Below are 22,245 nucleotides of genomic sequence, written 5' to 3'. Positions count from 1 at the left end.
TGGATGCAGAGAGGATGTTTCCACTGATAGGGGAGACTAGAACCAGGGGGCATGATCTTAGAATAAGGGGCCGCCCATTTAAAACAGAGATGAGGAGAAATTTCTTCTCTCAGAGGGTTGTGAATCTGTGGAATTCGCTGCCTCAGAGAGCTGTGGAAGCTGGGTCATTGAATAAATTTAAGACAGAAATAGACAGTTTCTTAAACGATAAGGGGATAATGGGGAGCGGGCGGGGAAGTGGAGCTGAGTCCATGATCAGATCAGCCATCATCATCATCATCATCATAGGCAGTCCCTCGAACGAGGATGACTTGCTTCCATGTCAAAAAGGGATGAGTTCACAGGTGTTTCAATGAAGGAGCTGATATTCCAGATCCAGAACTACATCTTGGAAGGTGGAAGATGCCTGTGCGTGGATTTTTTTAAAGTGTGGTGGCCATTGCACATCAGCCACCACACGGGCTTGACAGAGCGAGGTCTTGGTCCAGTGGCAAGGGTTAACCGAGACGACTGGAGACCTGCTCTGCTGCACGGACCTAGTGCGCACACATATCGCAGTGTGGGCTCGGCCCGTGCTGCCCCTGGGCCCTCGCCTCTTCTGGGCCCCAGGCTTACGCCTCTCCTGGGCCCCGGTCACTTCCTTCTACAAACTCTTGCGCTCCTTCGTCCCTCCTGCTGTGCCTGCCCGCACTGCAATCAGCGACCTGACTTCGCAGCCGTTGCCCTCCTGCAGTGGTATGCCGCAGCACGCTGCTCCCTCTGATGGTCCCGGCCTGCTGATGGTCTTGCTGACGGTGATCAGCCATGATCTTATTAAATGGCGGAGCCGGCTCGAGGGGCCGTGGGCCTACTCCTGCTCCTATTTCTTATGTTCTTATGTTCTGTGCTGTAAGATTCCACGATTCTGTACATTTTGGATGGATGCCAGAAAGAGGGGTGTGGAATCGGCAAGGGAAATAACAGAGCGTGTTATTGTGTGTTTAACCGGAGGACGCGCTGCACTTTCTCCATTCCCTGTGGCTGGCTGCCACATCTAACACCGTCTGTGTCCTCAGATCCCCGTATTGACAGGGACCGAGGGCCCATTCGTTTGTTCCAGTTACAAGCTGACACGTTGCTTTTTAAAAATAATTGATGAATTTCAGAGTTTGTGTTTAAATTTCACAGATGATGTCGGGCTGGATTGTCGGCTGGTTTGTGCCTCGGTTCGTGCCCCGGCAGGGTGTTAAGTGCTGTTTTTTGGCGTTATGCTGGGCGTCCAGGATTTACCGCCCGGCCGGAAGATTCGGCTATTGGTTTGCACCGGCGCATAAACTTAGCACCCTGCCCTCCATTTTTAGCGTGAGATGAAGGAGGAATTTCTTCTCTCGGAGGGTTGTAAATCTGTGGAATTCTCTGCCCCAGAGAGCTGTGGTGGAGGCTGGGTCATTGAATATATTCAAGGTGGAGATGGACAGATTTTTGAGTGGTAAGGGAGTGAAGGGTTATGGGGAGCGGGCAGGGTAGTGGAGCTGAGTCCAAGATCGGATCAGCCATGATCTTATTGAATGGCGGAGCAGGCTCGAGGGGCCAAATGGTCTACTCCTGCTCCTATTTCTTATGTTCTTATATGTCGTCTCGTACAGGCAGACCGATGCCTGGACCACCCTGGAGGCAGTCTTCAATACTCTCCTCAACAGGTTTCTGAATTCATTGTGGTGTTGGCCTTCATGAGGGGCCAGGCATTGCCAGTGGGGACTGCAGGCCCACCTCAGGAGGAGCCTGGCGAGGCCCCCATTGGATAGCCACCCCATCCACTGGGGGAGGCTCGAGGAAATGCTGCCGGAACACCCGCACGTCGCCAGCTCGTAACGCCCCGAAATCCAAAAAACCCCAAATCCGGCCTGATATTTAGTATTCAGTGTCTTAAATGATAATTTACAAAATATAAATGAGTTCGAGCACCACACCTTGCTCGAACTCACTTGGCTGGTCCATCAGTTTTTGTGCTTGTGTGTGTCAGTCGTGGCTCAGTGGGCAGCACCCTCGCCTCTGAGTCAGAAGGTTGTGGGTTCAAGTCCCACTCCAGAGACTGAAGCATAAAAATCTAGGCCGACATTCCAGTGGAGTGCTGAGGGAGTGCTGCACTGTCGGAGGCACTGCCTTTCGGATGATAAGTTAGACTGAGGCCCTTTCAGGTGGATGTAAATGATCCTGTGGTGCTATTTTGAAGAAGAGCAGTCGAGTTCTCCCCAGTGTCCTGGCCATTACCACGTTGCTGTTTGTGGGAGCTTGCTGTGCACAAATTGGCTTGTGTGTTTCCTACATTACAAAAGTACTTCATTGGCTGTAAAATGCTTTGGGTCATAAAAGGTGCTCTATAAATGGTACAGCAGGAGTGGGGAGGTTGGGGCCTAGGAGCTGCGACGTTGGGGCGGAGGAGCAGCAAGAGTTCATAGAGGGACGTGATGGGGGCCCACAAAAGGCATGAGTTCGGGGCCCAGGAGAGACGAGGGCCCAGGGGTAGCACGGGCCAGCCCACACTGCGATATGTGTGCGCACTAGGTCAGTGCAGCAGAGCTGGTCTCCAGTCGTCCTGGTTAACCCTTGCCACTGGACCAAGACCTCGCTCTGTCAAGCCCGTGTGGTGGCTGGTGTGCAATGGCCACCGCATGTTAAAAAAATCCACGCACAGGCATCTTCCAATCCCTTCAATTGGAGTTCAGGACTGGAATATTAGGACCTTCATTGAAACACCTGTGAACTCATCCTTTTTCAGCGTGGAAGCAAGTCATCCTTGTTTCGAGGGACTGCCTATGATGATGATGATGGTAAATGCCATCCCAGGGTCACAATAGGAATAGATATAGCAGTCAATTTACAAAAAGCAATTTTATCTCCCTGCCTTGGTTCCATTAGCCTCAATGCACTGGCCTCTGGTGGGGGGAGTCCAGAACAAAGGGGCGTAACCTTAAAATTAGAGCCAGGCCGCTCAGGGGTGATAGAAACATAGACATAGAAAATAGGTGCAGGAGTAGGCCATTCGGCCCTTTGAGCCTGCACCACCATTCAATAAGATCATGGCTGATCATGCAACTTCAGTACCCCACTCCTGCTTTCTCTCCATACCCCTTGATCCCTTTAGCCGTAAGGGCCACATCTAACTCCCTTTTGAATATATCTAATGAACTGGCCTCAACAACTTTCTGTGGTAGAGAATTCCACAGGTTCACTTCTCTGGGTGAAAAAGTTTCTCCTCATCTCGGTCCTAGATGGCTTACTCCTTATCCTTAGACTATGTCCTCTGGTTCTGGACTTCCCCAACATCGGGAACATTCTTCCTGCATCTAACCTGTCCAATCTCGTTAGAATTTTATATGTTGCTATGAGATCCCCTCTCATTCTCCTAAATTCCAGTGTATAAAGGCCCAGTCGATCCAGTCTTTCTTCATATGTCAGTCCTGTCATCCCGGGAATCAGTCTGGTGAACCTTCGCTGCACTCCCTCAATAGCAAGAACATCCTTCCTCAGATTAAGGGGGTGTAACCTTAAAATTAGAGCTAGGCCGCTCAGGGGTGATGTCAAAGGATAGTAGAAAAATGGAACTCTCTCACAAAAAGCTATTGAGCCTGGGAGGGTCAATTGAAAATTTTAAAACTGATAGATAGAGTTGTTAGAGAAGATCATTAAGGGATATGGAATCATGCAGAGTTAATGGAGTTAAGATACAGATCAGCCACAATCTCATTGAATGGCGGAACAGGCTCGAGGGGCTGAATGGCCTCCTCCTACTCCTATGTTTAAAAAAACACTTGCATTTATTTTTCAACTTTCATGACCTCAGGATGTCCCAAAACACTTTACAGTCAATGAGGTGTTGTGTAGACACTGTTGTAATGGGGGAAACGCAGCAGCCAATTTGCGCACAGCAAGCTCCCACAAACAGCAATGTGATAATGGCCGGATCACGTGTTTCTAGTGATATTGGTCGAAGGCTAAATATTGGCCAGGCCACCCCCGGAGAGAACACCCCAGCTCTTCTTCAAAATAGTGCCAAGGGATCTTTCATGTCCACCCAAGAGGACAGATGGGGCCTAGGTTTAATGTTTCATCCGAAAGACAGCCCCTCCAACAGTGCAGCACTCCCTCAGCACTGCACTGGGAGTGACAGCCTGGATAGATAAGAAAGAACTTACAGGTATAATGGCGACTTTCATGTCCCAAAGCGTTTAGAGCCAATGAAGTACTTTTTGAACTACAGTCACTGTTGTAAGGTAGAAAACAGGGCAGCCAATTCACGCACAGCAAGCTCCCACAAACAGCAATGTGATAATGGCCAGATAATCTGTTTCAGTAATGTTAGTTTAGGGCTAAATATTGGCCAGAAACTGGGGTGAACTACTCTCCTCTTCTTTGAGATAGTGCCACAGGGCCTCGGTTTAACGTCCCATTCGAAAGACGGCACCTCCGACAATGCAGCACTCCCTCAGCACTGTACTGGAGTGTCGGCCTGGATTTTTGTGCTCAAGTTTCTGGAGTGGGATTTGATCACATAACTCAGATCTTATCATCATCATCATAGGCAGTCCCTCGAAAGCAAGGAAGTCTTGCTTCCACTCTAAAAGTGAGTTCTCAGGTGACTGAACAGTCCAATACGGGAATTACAGTCTCTGTCACAGGTGGGACAGACAGTGGTTGAGGGAAAGGGTGGGTGGGGAGTCTGGTTTGCCGCACGCTCCTTCCGCTGCCTGCGCTTGTTTTCTGCATGCTCTCGGCGACGAGACTCGAGGTGCTCAGCGCCCTCCCGGATGCTCTTCCTCCACTTAGGGCGGTCTTGGGCCAGGGACTCCCAGGTGTCGGTGGGGATGTTGCATTTTATCAGGGAGGCTTTGAGTGTGTCCTTGAAACGTTTCCTCTGCCCGCCTGGGGCTTGTTTGCCATGTAGGAGTTCCGAGTAGAGCGCTTGCTCTGGGAGTCTTGTGACAGGCATGCAGACAATGTGGCCCGCCCAACGGAGCTGGTCGAGTGTGGTCAGTGCTTCGATGCTGGGGATGTTGGCCTGATCGAGAACACTGACGTTGGTGCGTCTGTCCCCACAAGGGATTTGCAGGATCTTGCGGAGGCATCGTTTACTGCCCCCGTCATCAAGATCCATGGCGCGGCCCTGGACAACGTGGATCACTTCCCATAGCTGGGGAGCCTATTATCAGCAAAGGCAGACATCGACGACGAGCTTTAATACCGCCTCCAGTGCGTCAGATCTTATATTCCGCTGCATTTTGACCCTTTTGCCTGTACCAATAATTAACCTCACGTGCCAAACACGTCCATCCTGCCCTTTGCAACATTCCAAAGAAACGAGCATTTGTCTAATTCGCTATTCTCTGTCTCTGGGCACAGACACGCTTCTTCAAAAATCTGCCGAAAGTACGATGAATTCTTTTAGCAGCGCCGTGAGACATTGTGTCTCAGAATTCTCACTTCTATTTTGATTGGCTTTCTGACTGGGGGAGATTTTGAGTCAGGGTGTACCGACCCATGGGCATGAACACAACAAAGAATAGAACACGAGACAGGGAAGGAATATGAGACAGGGAAGGAATCTGAGAGCGAGAGGGGAGAGAAAGGGAATCAAGAGCGCGAGCAGATAACACAATGCAACAGCAAAAAAATAGAAAGTTGAAAAGAAGTGGGCAGGGAGACAGGAGGTTGTCAGGGAGAAATATGAGAGAAAGAGTGCTTTTAACAAGCTCGTCTGGTGAGTTCTGCTACTGTGCCGATGATCAGAAGTGCCTCTTTAACTGTGGCTGTTAACTACGTCATAAAGGTTTGTACAGTACCACTGAATACTTCCACATGTCGTTCTCCAGGAAGAGGAAGGTGAAAATATTAAGTGCTTCATGTTGGCGATCACCACAAGTCAGAATTTTCTCGAATTCAAACTTGATTTATCTCTCTGTAATCTCCTCCAGCCCCACAAGCCCCTGCCCCCCCCACCCCCCGAGATGTCTGCGCTCTTCTAATTCTGCTCTTCTGAGCATCCCTGATTGTAATCGCTCAACCATCGGTGACCGTGCCTTCTGTTGTCTGGGCTCTAAGCTCTGGAACTCACTGCCTAAACCCCTCTGTCTCTCTACCTCTCTCTCTCCTCCTTCACGTCGCTCCTGAAAAGCTACCTCTTTGACCAAGCGTTTGGTCACCTGCGCTAATTTCTCCTTATGTGGCTCGATGTCAATTTTTATAAATCTCATAATACTCCTGTATAGCGCCTTAAGACGTCTCACTACGTTAAAGGCGCTATATAAATGCAAGTTGTTCTTGTTAGGGACGAGGAAAAGTTGCACCTCAATTTGTTAATTCATCTTATTTTACACCCACACAACTCAAGAGATATTTCCCAGATGCAATGACTGAATTTGCTCCCCTGAGTGGGGGGGGTCACTTGGCAAACAAATTTTAAAAAGCTAGTAAACACCTTGCATTATTTTGTAGAGTTTTTAGGTGCAGGAACAAGCACGGGAGACCAATGGATTGTGTGTCTGTATGTGTGAGGATAAAGCAGTCCGTGTCCACATGCAGCAAGACCTGGAAGAATTTCCAGGCCCAAGACACTCAGGCTTAGGCTGATAAGTGGCAAATAACGTTCACACCACACAAGTGCCCAGCAATGACCATCTCCAACAAGCAAGATTCTAACCACTGCCCCTTGATATTCAACAGCATTTCCATCGCCAAATCCCCCACCATCAACATCCTGGGGGTCACCATTGACCAGAAACCTAACTGGACCAGCCACATAAATACTGTGGCCACAAGAGCAGGTCAGAGGCTGGGTATTCTGCGGCGAGTGTCTCACCTCCTGACTCCCCAAAACCTTTCCACCATCTACAAGGCATAAGTCAGGAGTGTGATGGAATACTCTCCACTTGCCTGGATGAGTGCAGCTCCAGCAACACTCAAGAAGCTCGACTCCATCCAGGACAAAGCAGCCCGCTGATTGGCACAACCATCCACCACCTTCAACATTCACTCCCTCCACCACCGGCGCACCGTGGCTGCAGTGTGTACCATCTACAAGATTCACTGCAGCAACTCGCCAAGGCTTCTTCGGCAGCACCTCCCAAACTTCTTCACCCAGAGAGTGGTGAACCTGTGGAATTCTCTACCACAGAAAGTTGTTGAGGCCAATTTACCAAATATATTCAAAAAGGAGTTTGATGTAGTCCTTACTGCTAGGGGGATCAAGGGGTATGACGAGAAAGCAGGAATGGGGTACTGAAGTTGCATGTTCAGCCATGAACTCATTGAATGGCGGTGCAGGCTCGAAGGGCCGAATGACCTACTCCTGCACCTATTTTCTATGTTTCTAGGTTTCTATACCCTCCACCTGTACCATCTAGAAAGTCAAGGGCAGCAGAAGCATGGGAACACCATCACCTGCAAGTTCCCCTCCAGGTCACACACCTCCCTGACTTGGAAATATATCGGCCGTTCCTTCATCGTCGTTGGGTCAAAATCCTGGAACTCCCTTGTTATGTCTCAAATAAAGTAATGTAACAGAGTACTGTAGACGTGAGTAAGTGTGACCTTATTTCCTTTATTTTAACCCCAGAGTGCTGGTACAGCATGGGAGGCCTGCTTATATACAGTGCTCCCCAAGGGATGCTGGGATCGCTTGGGACTCCAACAGGTGCGCCCTCTGGTGGTGGTATAATACTGGTTACATCGGGTTATATACATAACATCACTTCCTAACAGCACTGTGGGAGTACCTTCACCACACGGACTGCAGCGGTTCAAGAAGGCGGCTCACCACCACCTTCTCGTGGGCGATTAGAGATGGGCAATAAATGCCGGCCTTGCCAGCGACGCCCACATCCCGTGAACGAATAAAAAAAATTGACATTCTTTTTTGGAAGGGAAAGCAGTGATGTATTTGAGATTTTATTTCTACACCGGAAGTTGTGGGGTTGGCTGTATTGCTGACTACGTGCGATATTTCTGGTGTTTAAGGGATTTTTGCTGCAGTTGTGACAGTGGATTACTCGCCTCCTGATAATTCCCCCAAGTGACAGTTTTAACTGCTCGCATTTTCATTTCTGATTCCAACGTTTTCTCACTGAACAGTCAGTCAGCTTTTTTTGTGATGCATTATTTCACATTTTTTTATATTTCATAGAATCACAGAATCTTACAGCACAGAAGGAGGCCATTCAGCCCATCGCTTCTGTGCCGGCTCTCTGAAAGAGCAATCCAATCAGTCCCGCTCCCCCGCTCATTCCCTGCAGCCCTGCATATTTCCCCCTTTCAAGACAAGAGTAGGAAGGGTTATGCTTGAACTGTATAAACCACTAGTTAGGACACAGCTGGAGTACTGCGTGCAGTTCTGGTCACCGCATTACAGGAAGGATGTGATTGCACTGGAGCGGGTACAGAGGGGATTTATGAGGATGTTGCCGGGAGTGGAGAATCTAAGCTATGAGGACAGATTGGATAGGCTGGGTTTGTTTTCCTTGGAACAGAGGAGGCTGAGGGGAGACCCCATTGAGGTGTATAAAATTATGAGAGGCCTAGATAAAGTGGATATAAAGGACCGGTTTCCCTTAGCAGAGGAGACAAAAACCAGGGGGCATAGAGTTAAAGTAATTGGGGGGAGGTTTAGAGGGGATTTGAGGGGCGATTTCTTCACTCAGAGAGTGGTGGGGGTCTGGAACTCACTGCCTGAAAGGGTGGTAGAGGCAGAAACCCTCACCACATTTAAAAGCTACTTGGATGGGCACTTAAAGTGCCGTAACCTACAGGGTTACGGACCTAGAGCTGGAAAGTGGGATTAGGCTGGGTAGACTCTTGGTCGGCCGGTGCGGACACGATTGGCCGAAATGGCGTCTTTTCGAGCTGTAAACTTCTATAATTCCATTTATCCATTCCCACCAGTTACTGTTGAATCTGCTCCCACTGCCCTATCAGGCAGTGCGTTCCAGATCGGAACAACTCGCTGCATGAAAAGACATTTTCCTCATTACCCGCTCTGGTTCTTTTTGCCAATTATTTTAATAAACTATTCTTTTTTTTCAAATGCTTGATCAATTCCCTTTTAAGTGACGTGTGGCGTATCTGATACCAGGGGTTGCTAGATATTAATCTGGTAAAAAGTTGACTGGAAATGTCGGCCCATGCAGTTTGGTGCTGTTACAATTAAATTATTGACATTGTGTTATGTTTTGTATCAGTGACAGTGCTTATGTGTTGCCACTGTGATGGCCTTTTAGAAGTTGCGTGTGTTGAGTCATACACAGCGCTGTTTAAAGCCTCCTTGAAGCCTCCCTGATAAAATGCAACATAGCCACCGACACCTGGGAGTCCCTGGCCAAAGACCGCCCTAAGTGGAGGAAGAGTATCTGGGAGGGCGCTGAGCACCTCGAGTCTCGTCGCCGAGAGCATGCAGAAATCAAGCGCAGGCAGCGGAAGGAGCGTGCGGCAAACCAGACTCCCCACCCACCCTTTCCCTCAACCACTGTCTGTCCCACCTGTGACAGAGACTGTAATTCCCATATTGGACTGTTCAGTCATCTGAGAACTTACTTTTAGAGTGGAAGCAAGTCTTCCTCGACTCCGAGGGACTGCCTATGATGATGATGATGATGTTTAAAAAGTATATCATCTATAATAGGAATATTTTGCCAGTGCTTCTTGTGGCTGGAGAACCTGAGTTTTTGGGAGTAGTATTTATTCCAGGCTAAACTCTGTAATTTCCTTTCTGAACCTTTCTGCCTCTCTATCTCTCTCTCTTCTTTTAAGACGCTCCTTAAAACCTACCTCTTTGACCAAGCTTTTGGTCATCTATCCTAATATCTCCGACCCTCCATACACTTGGGCTCATCCAAAACGCGACTGGCCGTATCCTAACTTGCACCAAGTCCCGCTCACCCATCACCCTCTGTGCTCGCTGAACTACATTGGCTCCTGGTCCGGCAACACCTCAAAATTTTAAAATTCTCGTCCTGCTTTTCAAAGCCCTTCATGGCCTCATCCTTCTCTATCTAACTGGCAGCCGTGGTTCAGTGGGCAGCACACTCACCTACGAGTCAGAAGGTTGTGGGTTCAAGTCCCGCTCCAGGAACTTGTGCACAAAACTCTAGGGAGTGCTGCACTGTCGGAGGTGCCGTCTTTTGGATGAGACATTAAACTGAGGCCCTGTCTGCCCTCTCAGGTGGATGTAAAAGATCCTATGGCACTATTTCGAAGAAGAGCAGGGGAGTTCTCCCTGGTGTCCTGGGCCAATATTTATCCCTCAATCAACAATTAGATTATCTGGTCATTATCACATTGCTGTTTGTGGGAGCTTGCTGTGCACAAGTTGGCTGCCGCGTTTCCCACATTACAACAGTGACTACACTCCAAAAAGTACTTCATTGGCTGTAAAGCGATATGAGACGTCCAGTGGCCATGAAAAAGCACTATATAAATGCAAGCCTTTGTTTCTATCTCTGTAACCTCCTCCAACTCGACAACCCTCCGAGATATCTGTACTCCTCCAATTCTGGCCTCTTGCGCATCCCTGATACTAATCGTTCCACCATCGGTGGCCGTGCTTTCAGCTGTTTGGGCCCTAAGCTCTGGAACTTTTTACCTAAACCTCTCCGCCTCTCTACTTTTCTCTAAGACGCTCCTTAAAAGCTATCTCTTTGACCAAGCCCTGTCCCAATACCTCCTTCTGGGGCAGCAGCTTGCAGTTATTTTGTGGAACCAGGCGGACCTCTTCAGACCTCCCAGAAAACAAGACTAGAACACTGTTGTGGTTGCCGCTTCTCAGTGGCATTCCAATAGTCCTTTTACAGGAGAAAGAACTTGCATTTCTATAGCATCTTTTACGACATTCCAAACACAAGTATAATTGCACGATGCCCTTGGGTTATCCCACAGCTAATAGCCAATGACAGTCCTATCAGAAGCACAAATGTCCAACAGCTCGCTGGCATATCCTAAGGGGGCAATGCTCAGTCAGGGGGGCACCGCGTTCTACTTTTTGCACAGTTGACTCAATTCCATCTCGATTACCACATGAGGTTCCTTCACGTCTAACTGCAGTTCAGTGACATTTTATTTATCCTGTTCTCACACTCAAGTCAGTGAAATTTTCTTAACGCCCACACAATAACACGCAAGGTTGCTTCGATATTTCCCTTCCAGCTTATTATGTTGGCGCGTGGAATTTGGTCAGATTTAGGATTTGCTTTTAGTCTGTCAGCTGTCAGTCAGCCAGAAAGCACCTGTTTAGATCCTCCCTACTCATTCTATACAAGGGGCTTTGTTACATAAAACAAGAAAAAGGAACTTGCATTTCTAGAGCGCCTTTAGGGCATCCCAAAGCGCTTTAGAGCCAATGAAGTACTTTTGAAGTGTGGTCACTGTTTTAATGTCAATTTGTGCACAGCAAGCTCCCACAAACAGCAATGTGATAATGCCCAGATAATCTATTTCAGTGATGCTGGGTTGAGAGATAAATATTGGCTCTTCTTCAAATAAGATTGTTGGATCTTTTACATCCACCCGAGAGGCCAGACAGGGCCTCGGTTTAATGCCTCATTTAAAAGACGTTCTTTTCAACAATGCAGCACTCCCTCAGCACTGCACTGGAGTGTCAGCCTAGATTTTCGTGCTCAAGTGGTAAGTACTGCAGGGAATCGAATGCAGCCAGGGTGATCTTCTGGACTAGTTTCGATCGCCTGGATGGGTCGAAGAGGAATTTTCCCTGATTTTTTTTTCCCCAATTGGCCTGGGTTTTTATCTGGTTTTTGCCTCTCCCAGGAAATCAATGGCTCCGGTTGGGGTGGAGTGTAGACTGTTTCAGTATAAGGGGTGTCGCAGTTGTGTGGGGTGGACTGGTTGGGCTGGGTGTTCTTTTCCTTTCCGCCATTGTTCATAGGTTTTATATGTAACCTTCAGGGCTGCTGACCGAGGGCCGTGCGGCTCTTTGTCGGCCGGCGCGGACACGATTGGCCGAAATGGCCTCCTTCTGAGCTGTAATTTTCTGTGTTTCTAAATCTCTGGAGCGGGACTTGAAACGACAACCTTCTGACTGAGCCTCAGTTGGTAGTTTAAGGACTGCTGGTTGGAGTACTTAAGAGCCAGTACAAATGGGAGGAGCTTGCATCGTGCCTGCGCTGCCCATTTGTATGCCAATCTTGCAACCAGAGTGGTTTCCCAATTTGCATAAACAATTAGCCCAATGCCCACTTAGGCGGGGACCCGGTGTGACTTAAGGTCATGTGATCCAATATGGCGCCACCAAACGTCAGATGCCAATCGAGCGCAGCGTTATCATAGCCTAACCATGGAACGTGTTTCTCTTGTACACCTGAAAAAATGGACGAGACGAGGAGCGATCGTATCCCGATGTCTATTAAACTCTTTCGATTGCTGCCATGGTGTTGGGAGGCTCAATCATGTTGTAGCCTATTATTAATAGTTTGCGTGAAAGAGGACGTCTTTATAATGGTGCCATGAACGGGCACACAAGCACATGCCTCATATCACGCACCAGCCTGACTTGGAAATATATCGGCCGTTCCTTCATCGTCGCCGGGTCACAATCCTGGAACTCCCTCCCTAACAGCACTGTGGGAGCACCTTCACCACACGGACTGCAGCGGTTCAAGAAGGCGGCTCACCACCACCTTCTCAAGGGGCGATTAGGGATGGGAAATAAATGCCGGCCTTGCCAGCGATGCTCACATCCCATGAATGAATACATAATCAGTGAATTCTGCAAATGTTAAACAGGCCACTGACTGATATTGAGTCCTTTAATACAGACAATTTAGTTCATCATATTTAGAGGTTATTGATAAACGTAACTGATTGGTGATTGTTTATTCAGTTTCTTTTGCATCCTTTTGAGGTGTCAGCTGTGGCTCAATTGGTAGCACTCTCGCCTCTGGGTCAGATCAGAAGATCGTGGGTTCAAGTCCCGCTCCAGAGACTTAAGCACATAATCCAAGCTGACACTTCTAGTGCTGCACTGTCGGAGGTGCCATCTTTCGGATGAGACATTAAACCGAGGCCCCGTCTGCTCCCTCAGATCCCATGGCACTGTTTCGAAGAAGAGCAAGGGAGTTATCCCCGGTGTCCTGGGGCCAATACTAATCCCTCAATCAACATAACTAAAACAGATTATCTGGTCATTATCACATTGCTGTTTGTGGGAGCTTACTGTGCGCACATTGGCTGCTGCGTTTCCCACATTACAAGAGTGACTACACTCCAAAAGTACTTCATTGGCTGTAAAGCGCTTTGGGATGTTGTGAAAGGCGGTATATAAATGTTCTTTCCTTAGTAGTATTAAATACATTCATAAAACTGCTTAAGCCAATTAATGAAATAATTTGAACCCTGCTCTAAAGGAGTGTTCAAACCTTACTTAGGGGAGTAATTATCTCTCCTCTACGCTGTAACGTTGGCAGAAACACCACTCACAGTTTCGTAGTTCTGTCGCCATTTCGAGGCCCCGACCTGCGTGAGAACGCCAGTGGAAGGTCGGGGCTCCATAAAAGGAGCAGTGTGGAGGCCCCGGGAGCAGCGTGGAGGCATACTACTTCAGGGAGCAGAGCGAGCTGGTCATCAAGGCCCAGGTCAGTGATTGGAGCGCGGGCAGATACAGCAGGAGCGGCGAGGTCGGGGCGAAGGAGTGGCGAGATAATGTAGAGGGATGTGATCGGGGCCCAGGAGAGGCATGAGTTTGGGGCCAGGGGCCCAGGGCCCCAGGGGCCAGCCCACACTGCGATATGTGTGTGCACTAAGTCCGTGCAGCAGAGCTGGTCTCCAGTCGATCTGATTAACCCTTGCCACTGGACCAAGACCTAGCTCTGTCGAGCCCGTGTGGTGGCTGGTGTGCAACGGTCACCCCACGTTAAAAAAATCCACGCACAGGCATCTTCCACCCTTCAGGATGTAGTTCAGGACCTGAAATATTAGGTCCTTCATTGAAACACCTGTGAACTCATCCTTTTTTGGCGTGGAAGCAAGTCATCCTCGCTTCGAGGGACCGCCGAAGATAATGGTGAGCACTTGTGTTCAAACTCATGGCTCCTTATTGATACCCGGAGTGGGCATTATTCAAACAGATCGGTGCAGATTGTAGGTGACGGGATCTGTTCATTTGGATTAAATTTGCATTTTAACACATCTGAACTCAAAAAAAAGCTAACAGTTACACGGTGAAAGGTGCAGACATCACTTCTACAGTACCCATTGCATTTGTGAGGAGCAGCGTCATAGCGAATGACTTTGAGGTGCAGTGTATGTCACGAATGCGACAGATATCTCTGTGCACAGTATTGTTCCGCAATCAGCAATCAGGTGAGCAGCCGGTTAGTCTGCTTGTGGCCGGGTTGCTCAGAGGAATGCCATTCTTCAAATAGTACCAAGTGATCTTTAATGTCCTTCTGACAGAACAGACAGGGCCTCAATTTAGCTTCTCATCTGAAGTACAGCATCTTTCCCTCTGCACTACACTGGTGTGTTACCTTACATTATCATAGAATCATACAGCACTGAAGGAGGCCATTCGGCCCATCATGCATGTGCCGGCTCTTTGAAAGAGCGATCCGATTAGTCCCACTCTCTGGCTCTCCCCTCCCCGCCACAGTCCTTGCAACTTATTTCTTTTCAAGTATTTATCCAATTCTCTTTTGAAAGTTACTGCAGGTTGAAACTCCGGTATCCGGAGCCCTCGGGACCTGGCCTGTTCTGGATAAGGGATTTTTCCGGACAAGGGGTGGTCACGTTAAATTGGATGGTACAGGTACTGAACAAGGGGATATTGGGGCAGAGAGATCATGGGCGGGGGGGGGGGGGGGGGGGAGGGGGGAGGCAGTGGATCCCGGGGTCAGGCCAACGATTACAGGAGTCGGCAGCGAGGAAGGACTTCAATTTGTTTATGTCGGAATTCTGCACACGCGCCACCCGGTGGCCGGGAATGGTTCTGGACGAGGGGCAGTTCTGGATAAGGGAGTTCTGGATAAGGGAGGTTCAGCCTGTACTGAATCTGCTCCCACCGCTCTTTCAGACAGCACATTCCAGATTGTAACAACTCACTACGTAAAACAATTCTCCTCATCTTCCCCCTAGCATCACTGCCAATTTTTTAATTCTTTGTCCTCTGGTTACCGACCCTCGTGCAAGTGGAAACATTTTCTCCTCATTCACTCTATCAAAACTCTTCATGATTTTGAACACCTCTATTAAATCTCCTCTTAACCATCTCTGCTCTGAGGAGAACAACCCAAGCTTCTCCAGTCTCTCCAGATAGCTGAAGCCTTTCATCCCTGGAACTACTCTAGTAACTCTCCCCTGCAGCTTCTCCAAGGCCTTGATGTCCTTCCTAAAGTGTAGTGCCCAGAATGGGACCCAATACACTAGCTCAGGCCCAACCCAGTGTTTGAAAAACATTTAGCATTATAGGTTGTGCGCTCAATGACAGCTTGTCTTTATATAATGGGCTTCATACAGAAAACATTTCGAGATGATTTACAATTAAGGAAAAAATATATTGATGAGAAGAGCAAATGAGCCATGGTGCGACTGAAATCTGGTCGAGAAGGTGTTCAAGGGCAGAGCTTGACATGGGAACGTGGAATGGGTCAGTCAGTGAGGGATTCTCAGAGAGCAGGGCCACAGTGCCTACCTCAAATGGTGGAACAAAAGGAGGGAATATAAAACGGACAGAGCTGGGGAGCTAACAGAGGCTGCGGAGACAGGGTGGGGTGAGGCCACGAGAGGATTCGATCGAGGTGAGCTTCGACCTACAAACGTCTGAATCGGAGTCATGAGGGCGACCAAATGAGGCAACCCGACACTCGGGGGGGGGGGGGGGGGAGGCGAAATTTCCCCGCGCCCCGTTTGGAGGCGGTGACCGTCTGGGGCTGGGACGTTTATCGCCCGGCCCGGAAGTTCCTCCCCCACCGCGGAATTTGGCCCTTCCGCCTCTCAACAGAGGCGGAGCGTTACCGGAGACGCTCCTGGGGCGGTAGAGCGGCGCTGAGTCCAGTGCCGTGCTCGCGGCCAGTGCCCCGCCGGTAACATCAGCGCTACGCGGATGCTGTGACGCGGCAGAATGCCCCTCCCCTTCCATTAAAAGGGGAGGGCCGCCGCGCGCTCTGCAGTCCCTTTGGCAGTCGCCACTGGGCCACCAGGGACGCCCTTGACCGAGTCAGCATCCAGGCATCCATACCGGAATGACGGGCTGCAGGATGGTGGCCAGGTCGAGGTGAGGGCCGCCTTTGTCGGGCCGACAGAAGAGTCGGCCGACAGAAAAATATGCCGGCCCATGCTGTAAACGGCCATCCCTTTAAGGGGCGCCCCGGTGGCGGATGCCATCAGCCGGCGCCATCCTTGGGGCGGTGAGGGGTCGACGCGGGGTCGGTGAGGGGTCGGTGCGGGGAGGTGAGGGGTCGACGCGGGGTCGGTGAGGGGTCGGTGAGGGGTCGGCGCGGGGTCGGTGAGGGGTCGACGCGGGGTCGGTGAGGGGTCGGCGCGGGGTCGGTGAGGGGTCGGCGCGGAGTCGGTGAGGGGTCAGCGCAGGGTGGTGAGGGGTCGGCGGGGGTCGGTGAGGGGTCGACGCGGGGTCGGCGCGGGGTCGGTGAGGGGTCGGTGAGGGGTCGGCGCGTGGTGGGTGAGGGGTCAGCGCGGGGTGGTGAGGGATCGACGCGGGGTCGGTGAGGGGTCAGCGCGGGGTGGTGAGGGATCGGCGCGGAGTCGGTGAGGGGTCAGCGCGGGGTGGTGAGGGATCGGCGTGGGGTCGGTGAGGGGTCAGCACGGGGCGGTCGGCCTGGGGTCGGTGAGCTGTCGGTGAGGGGTCGGTGCGGGGTCGGCGCGGGGTCGGTGCGGGGTCGGCGCGAGGTCAGTGCGGGGTCGGCGCGGGGCGCGGCGCTAATGACATAACATCCCTCGAACCTCGGGGGCAATTTCCCCAGAAGCGCTATGGTCCCCTTCCCCCGGGCGAGACCCTCGTTGCATCCCATTGACGCCCCTCCCCCCCCCCGAAGCACTATAAAAAAGGGCAATTGTGCTCCCTTGATAAAGTATCTACAACCATTAGGGACATCGCATCATAGGCACAGGAGGAGGCCATTCAGCCCCTCGAGCCCATTCCACCATTCAATTAGATCATGGCGGATCCGTATCTTAACTCCATCTTCCTGTCTTGGTTCTGGAACCCTTAATACCATTACCTAACAACATTTTCAATTGACCTCCAACCCCAAGAGTATTTTGGGGAATATAGTTCAGATTTCCACTACCCTTTGTGTGAAGTACTACTTTCGGGCATCATCCATTGAATGACCTGGCACTAATTTTAAGGTTGCACCCCCTTATTCTGGACTCCCCCCATCAGAGGAAATGGTTTCTCTCTATCTACTCTATCAACTCATTTGATCATCTTAAATATTGGAAAGACCGAAGCCATTGTCTTTTGGTCCCCACCACAAACTCCGTTCCCTCGCCCCAACTCCATCCCACTCTCTAGTATCTGTCTGAGGCTGAACCAGACTGTTTGCAACCTTGATGTCATATCTGACCCTGAAATGAACTTCCGACCACATATCCGCAGCATAACCAAGACCGCCTATTTCCATCTCCGTAACATCGCCTGTCTCCACCCCTTGCCTCAGCTCATCTGCTGCTGAAACCCTCATCCATGCCTTTGTTAGAGGGAACGGTAGCCGGGGAACTTAAATTCAGTTAATTAAATAAATCTGGAATTTTTTTGAAAAAGCTCGAATCAGTAATGGTGACCATGACTACCGGATTGTCAGAAAAACCCATCTGGTTCATTAATGTTCTTCGGGGATGCCTTTATATGTGACTCCAGATCCGGAGTAATGTGGTTGATTTTTAATTGCTCTCTGAACTGGCCGAGCGCGACACTCAGTTGTACCAAAACCGCTACAACCAAGTCAGCATTGTGGGGCCTCGGGAGCAGCGTGAAGGCCCCGACCTGTGTGACAACACCAGCGGCAGGTCGGGGCCATAAAAGGAGCAGCGAGCGGTCCCGGGAGCAGTGTGGAGGCGTACTATTTCAGGGAGCAGCGCAATTTGGTACAGGAGGGCGACAGCAGCGAAGAGTGATGTCATCAAGGTCCAGGTCGGTGATTGGAGCGTGCGCAGATACAGCAGGAGTGGCGAGGTCGGGGCGAAGGAGCGGTGAAAGATTGTAGAGCGATGTGATCGGGGCCCAGGAGAGGCGTGATTTCAGGGCCCAGAAGAGGCAGGAGTAGCATGGCAGATGCTGTTTAATGTAGATAAATGTGAAGTTATCCACTTTGGTGGCAAAAACAGGAAGGCAAAATATTATCTGAATGGTGACAGATTAGGAAAAGGGGAGGTGCAACGAGACCTGGGTGTCATGGTACATCAGTCATTGAAAGTTGGCATGCAGGTACAGCAGGCGATGAAGGCGGCAAATGGCATGTTGGCCTTCATAGCGAGATTAATTGAGTACAGGGGCAGATAGGTCTTACTGCAGTTGTACAGGGCCTTGGTAAGGCCGCACCTTGAATATTGTGTTCAGTTTTGGTCTCCTAATCTGAGGAAGGACATTCTTGCTATTGAGGGAGTGCAGCGAAGGTTCACCAGACTGATTCCCAGGATGGCAGGACTGACATATGAGGAGAGACTGGATCGACTTGGCCTGCATTCACTGGAATTTAGAAGAATGAGAGGGGATCTCATAGAAATATATAAAATTCTTATGGGACTGGACAGGTTAGATGCAGGAAGAATGTTCCCAATGGGGAAATCCAGAACCAGGGGTCACAGTCAAAGGATAAGGGGTAAGCCATTTAGGACCGAGATGAGGAGAAACTTCTTCACTCAGAGAGTTGTGAGCATGTGGAATTCTCTACCACAGAAAGTTGTTGAGACCAGTTCGTTGGATATATTCAAAAGGGAGTTAGATGTGGCCCTTACGGCTAAAGGGATCAGGGGGCATGGGGAGAAAGCAGAAATGGTGTACTGAGGTTGCATGATCAGCCATGATCATATTGAATGCTGGTGCAGGCTCGAAGGGCCGAATGGCCTGCTCCTGCACCTATTTTCTATGTTTCTATGTTTCACACTGCGATATATGTACGCACTAGGCCCGTGAAGCAGAGCTGGTCTCCAGTCGTCTTGGATAACCCTTGCCACTGGACCAAGACCTAGCTCTGTCGAGCCCGTGTGGTGGCTGGTGTGCAACGGTCACCCCACGTTAAAAAAATCCACACACAGGCATCTTCCACCCTTCGGGATGTAGTTCGGGATCTGGAATATTAGGTCCTTCATTGAAGCACCCGTGAACTCATCCCTTTTTGGCGTGGAAGCAAGTCATCCACACGGACTGCAGCGGTTCAAGAAGGCGGCTCACCACCACCACCTTCTCGAGGGGCAATTAGGGATGGGCAATAAATGCCAGCTTTGCCGGCGATGCCCACATCCCGTGGTATTCCAGCCACCCGGAAATAAAGGCTAACACATCCCATTTGCCTTTTAAATTATTTTTTGTGCCTGTCCGCTTGCACTTAATGATTTGTGTACAGGGACTCTGAAATCTCTCTGTTCCTCCCCAGTTCCGAGCATTTAGACAATACTCTGAGCTGTCTTAGGTCCAAAGTGGATGACGACTTTCACTGTTACCACAATAATGCTGAAAATTTACCTGTCATAGCAAAAACTCTGGAATTCAGATAAATAACTCAAAACCACGATTAAAAAAGAAATTGAAACTAATCCTGGACAATCCATTGGAGACACAGAGGGAAAAAAATCCAAGTTCTTAAAGCAGAAATAATCAGTGGCGTCACTGAACTTCTTTTATTAACTTGCTAAATGAGCTCATCCCCCTCCAGCACCACAAGGCAATGCCTTAGAAACATCCTAAAACTTTGCATTCTCGTCTGCATGACCTCGACAGGGTGAAGTGCTGGGCACAAACTAAAGTCTGTCTCCTATCTGACCTCTGGTCCCTCCCACTCACCAGGGCCTGCTCTCCAGGGGCCAAGGCTCCTTCACCACGGGGCGGACAGGTCCTGGGAATATACGACCACAACAGTCCTTTTCCCAAATGAAGAATGCTAAAGCACTTGCTCGGAGGCACCGCAAAATTCACAAAAATGGGGTGATGGAGGAAGGGTGATATCCAGCCCCTTTGAAACCACAATCGCATCATAGAATCATAGAGATTTACAGCACAGGAGGCCGCCATTCGGCCCATCCCGTTGAAGTCAGCCTAACCCAAGTCTAGAGTCGCAGTAGCTATTCCGCGTATCTCCATTTCAAACGTTACGTTGAACTCGATCTTGTTACGATCGCTATTGGATCAATGTTCATGCACAGTTAGACTTATTAACTAAATCTGGCTCATTACTAAATCTAATCTGGCATGCCCCCTTGTTGCCTCTAGATCATTGAAATCGTACAAATTACAGCAGGGAAGGAGGCCATTTCGGCCCATCATGTCCTCGCCGGCAGACAAAGAGCCACCCGGCCTAATCCCACTTTCCAGCTCGTAGCCCTGCAGGTTACGGCACTTCAAGTGCACATCCAAGTACTTTTTAAATGCGGCGTGTCTCATCGCCAAGAGCATGCAGAAATCAAGCGCAGGCAGCATAAAGAGCGTGTAGAAAATCTGTCCCACCCACCCTTTCCCTCAATGACTATCTGTGACAGGGACTGTCACAGGCTCTCGTTCTCTTCAGCCACTTAAGGACTCATTTTGAGTGGAAGCAAGTCTTCCTCGATTCGGAGGGACTGCCTATGATAAAATGGGGTGAGCGTTTCTGCCTCTAGCACCCTATCACCCTTTCAGGCAGTGAGTTCCAGACCCCCACCGCTCTCTGGATGAAAAAAGTTCTCCTCAAATTCAAATCCCCTCAAAACCTCCTACCAATTACTTTAAAATGACAGGACTGACTTTTGAAGAAAGACTGGATCGACTAGGCTTGTATTCAATGGAATTTTGAAGAATGAGAGGGGATCTCATGGAAACATATAAAATTCTGACGGGATTGGACAGGTTAGATGCAGGAAGAATGTTCCCGATGTTGGGGAAGTCCAGAACCAGGGATCACAGTCTAAGGATAAGGGGTAAGCCATTTAGGACCGAAATGAGGGGAAACCTCTTCACTCAGAGGGTTGTGGGCATGTGGAATTCTGTACCACAGAAAGTTGTTGGGGCCAGTTCGTTAGATATATTCAAAAGGGAGTTAGATATGGCCCTCACGGTTAAAGGGATCAAGGGGTATTGGAGAGAAACGGGGTACTGAAGTTGCATGATCAGCCATGATCAGAATTGAATGGCGGTGCAGGCTCGAAGGGCCGAATGGCCTGCTCCTGCACCTATTTTCTATGTTCAAATCTATGCCCCCCCTGGTTATTAACCCCTCAGCTAAGGGGAGGTCCTGACTATCCATTCCGGCTAGAAGAATTAAACACTGGACCATATCAACTCCAAAGCAAAAATCTGAAGTCTCTCCTGTTGAGCCTCCATGAGCCCAGCTCACCTGGTAAGGGTACAGACTGCTCCATGTCGGTGTCACCGTGCTGTTGCCAAGCGTTTGCTCAGTGGCGTTAACGAGCGCCAGGACTCCTAAACCTCCACTCTCCATCGCTTCGCTCCTCCTTCGCTTAGCCGCTGCCTTGTCGCTGTTTTTTTTTTTAATTTGTAACTATTCCTCGCAGGTCTGCCTGTAACGCGGGTTGGGAGGCAGAGGCTGTACTGAATCATAGCAGCTCCGTCTTCTCCATTCATCTGCTCCACCGCGGAGGCAAAGCAAAGCCTTGGTGCTTAAAATGTGCCCCCCTTTTTTTTGTTGGTCTTGTGTGTACAAGTCTGGCGCTTCGCTAACTTTCAAGCTCGCTGTTTAATGAAACTTCCTGCTCGCTGCAGGATATTTCAGGAAGAGATGGGCGAGGTGGAGCCTCTTTAAACACCTCTGGGCAAATCAAAAAATAATTATTCCCTGCCACCGCAGCCAGTGTAAACACCTCCAGCTCTTCAACTGTTCAGCAATTCAGTACAGATATGGCCTTTCAAGGTAAGTGTGCCATTTTTACATTTTTAGTTTACTCAACTTATTGGGTCGGGAATTAATTTGCATTGCAACAAATTGCCTCTCTGTCTAGGATAAGACTGTAGTCTCTTTCATTGCAACAAAAGGGATGAATGTGAATCTGACTGGACAAATGTCACATGGTCTGGCGATGTAATGTGCACATTTTGCATTCTGA

At 49.6% G+C, this 22,245-nt stretch overlaps 1 protein-coding gene across 1 annotated transcript in view; it reads right to left on the bottom strand.

Moving 5' to 3' along the window:
* LOC139272096 (NIPA-like protein 2) overlaps nt 1–21,623 on the bottom strand; it is a 155,308-nt gene extending 133,685 nt beyond the window's left edge. Inside the window, exon 1 of the mRNA XM_070888568.1 lies at nt 21,519–21,623. Within this exon, the coding sequence (XP_070744669.1) occupies nt 21,519–21,623 (105 nt within the window). The remainder of the gene's footprint in view (nt 1–21,518) is intronic.
* Nucleotides 21,624–22,245: the final 622 nt, after the last annotated feature.

Source organism: Pristiophorus japonicus, chromosome 1, assembly GCF_044704955.1.
Source record: "Pristiophorus japonicus isolate sPriJap1 chromosome 1, sPriJap1.hap1, whole genome shotgun sequence".
NCBI classification, from domain to species: Eukaryota; Metazoa; Chordata; class Chondrichthyes; family Pristiophoridae; genus Pristiophorus; species Pristiophorus japonicus.
Note: the sequence above shows the minus strand (reverse complement) of the source record. Positions and strands in the feature narration are given on the sequence as shown.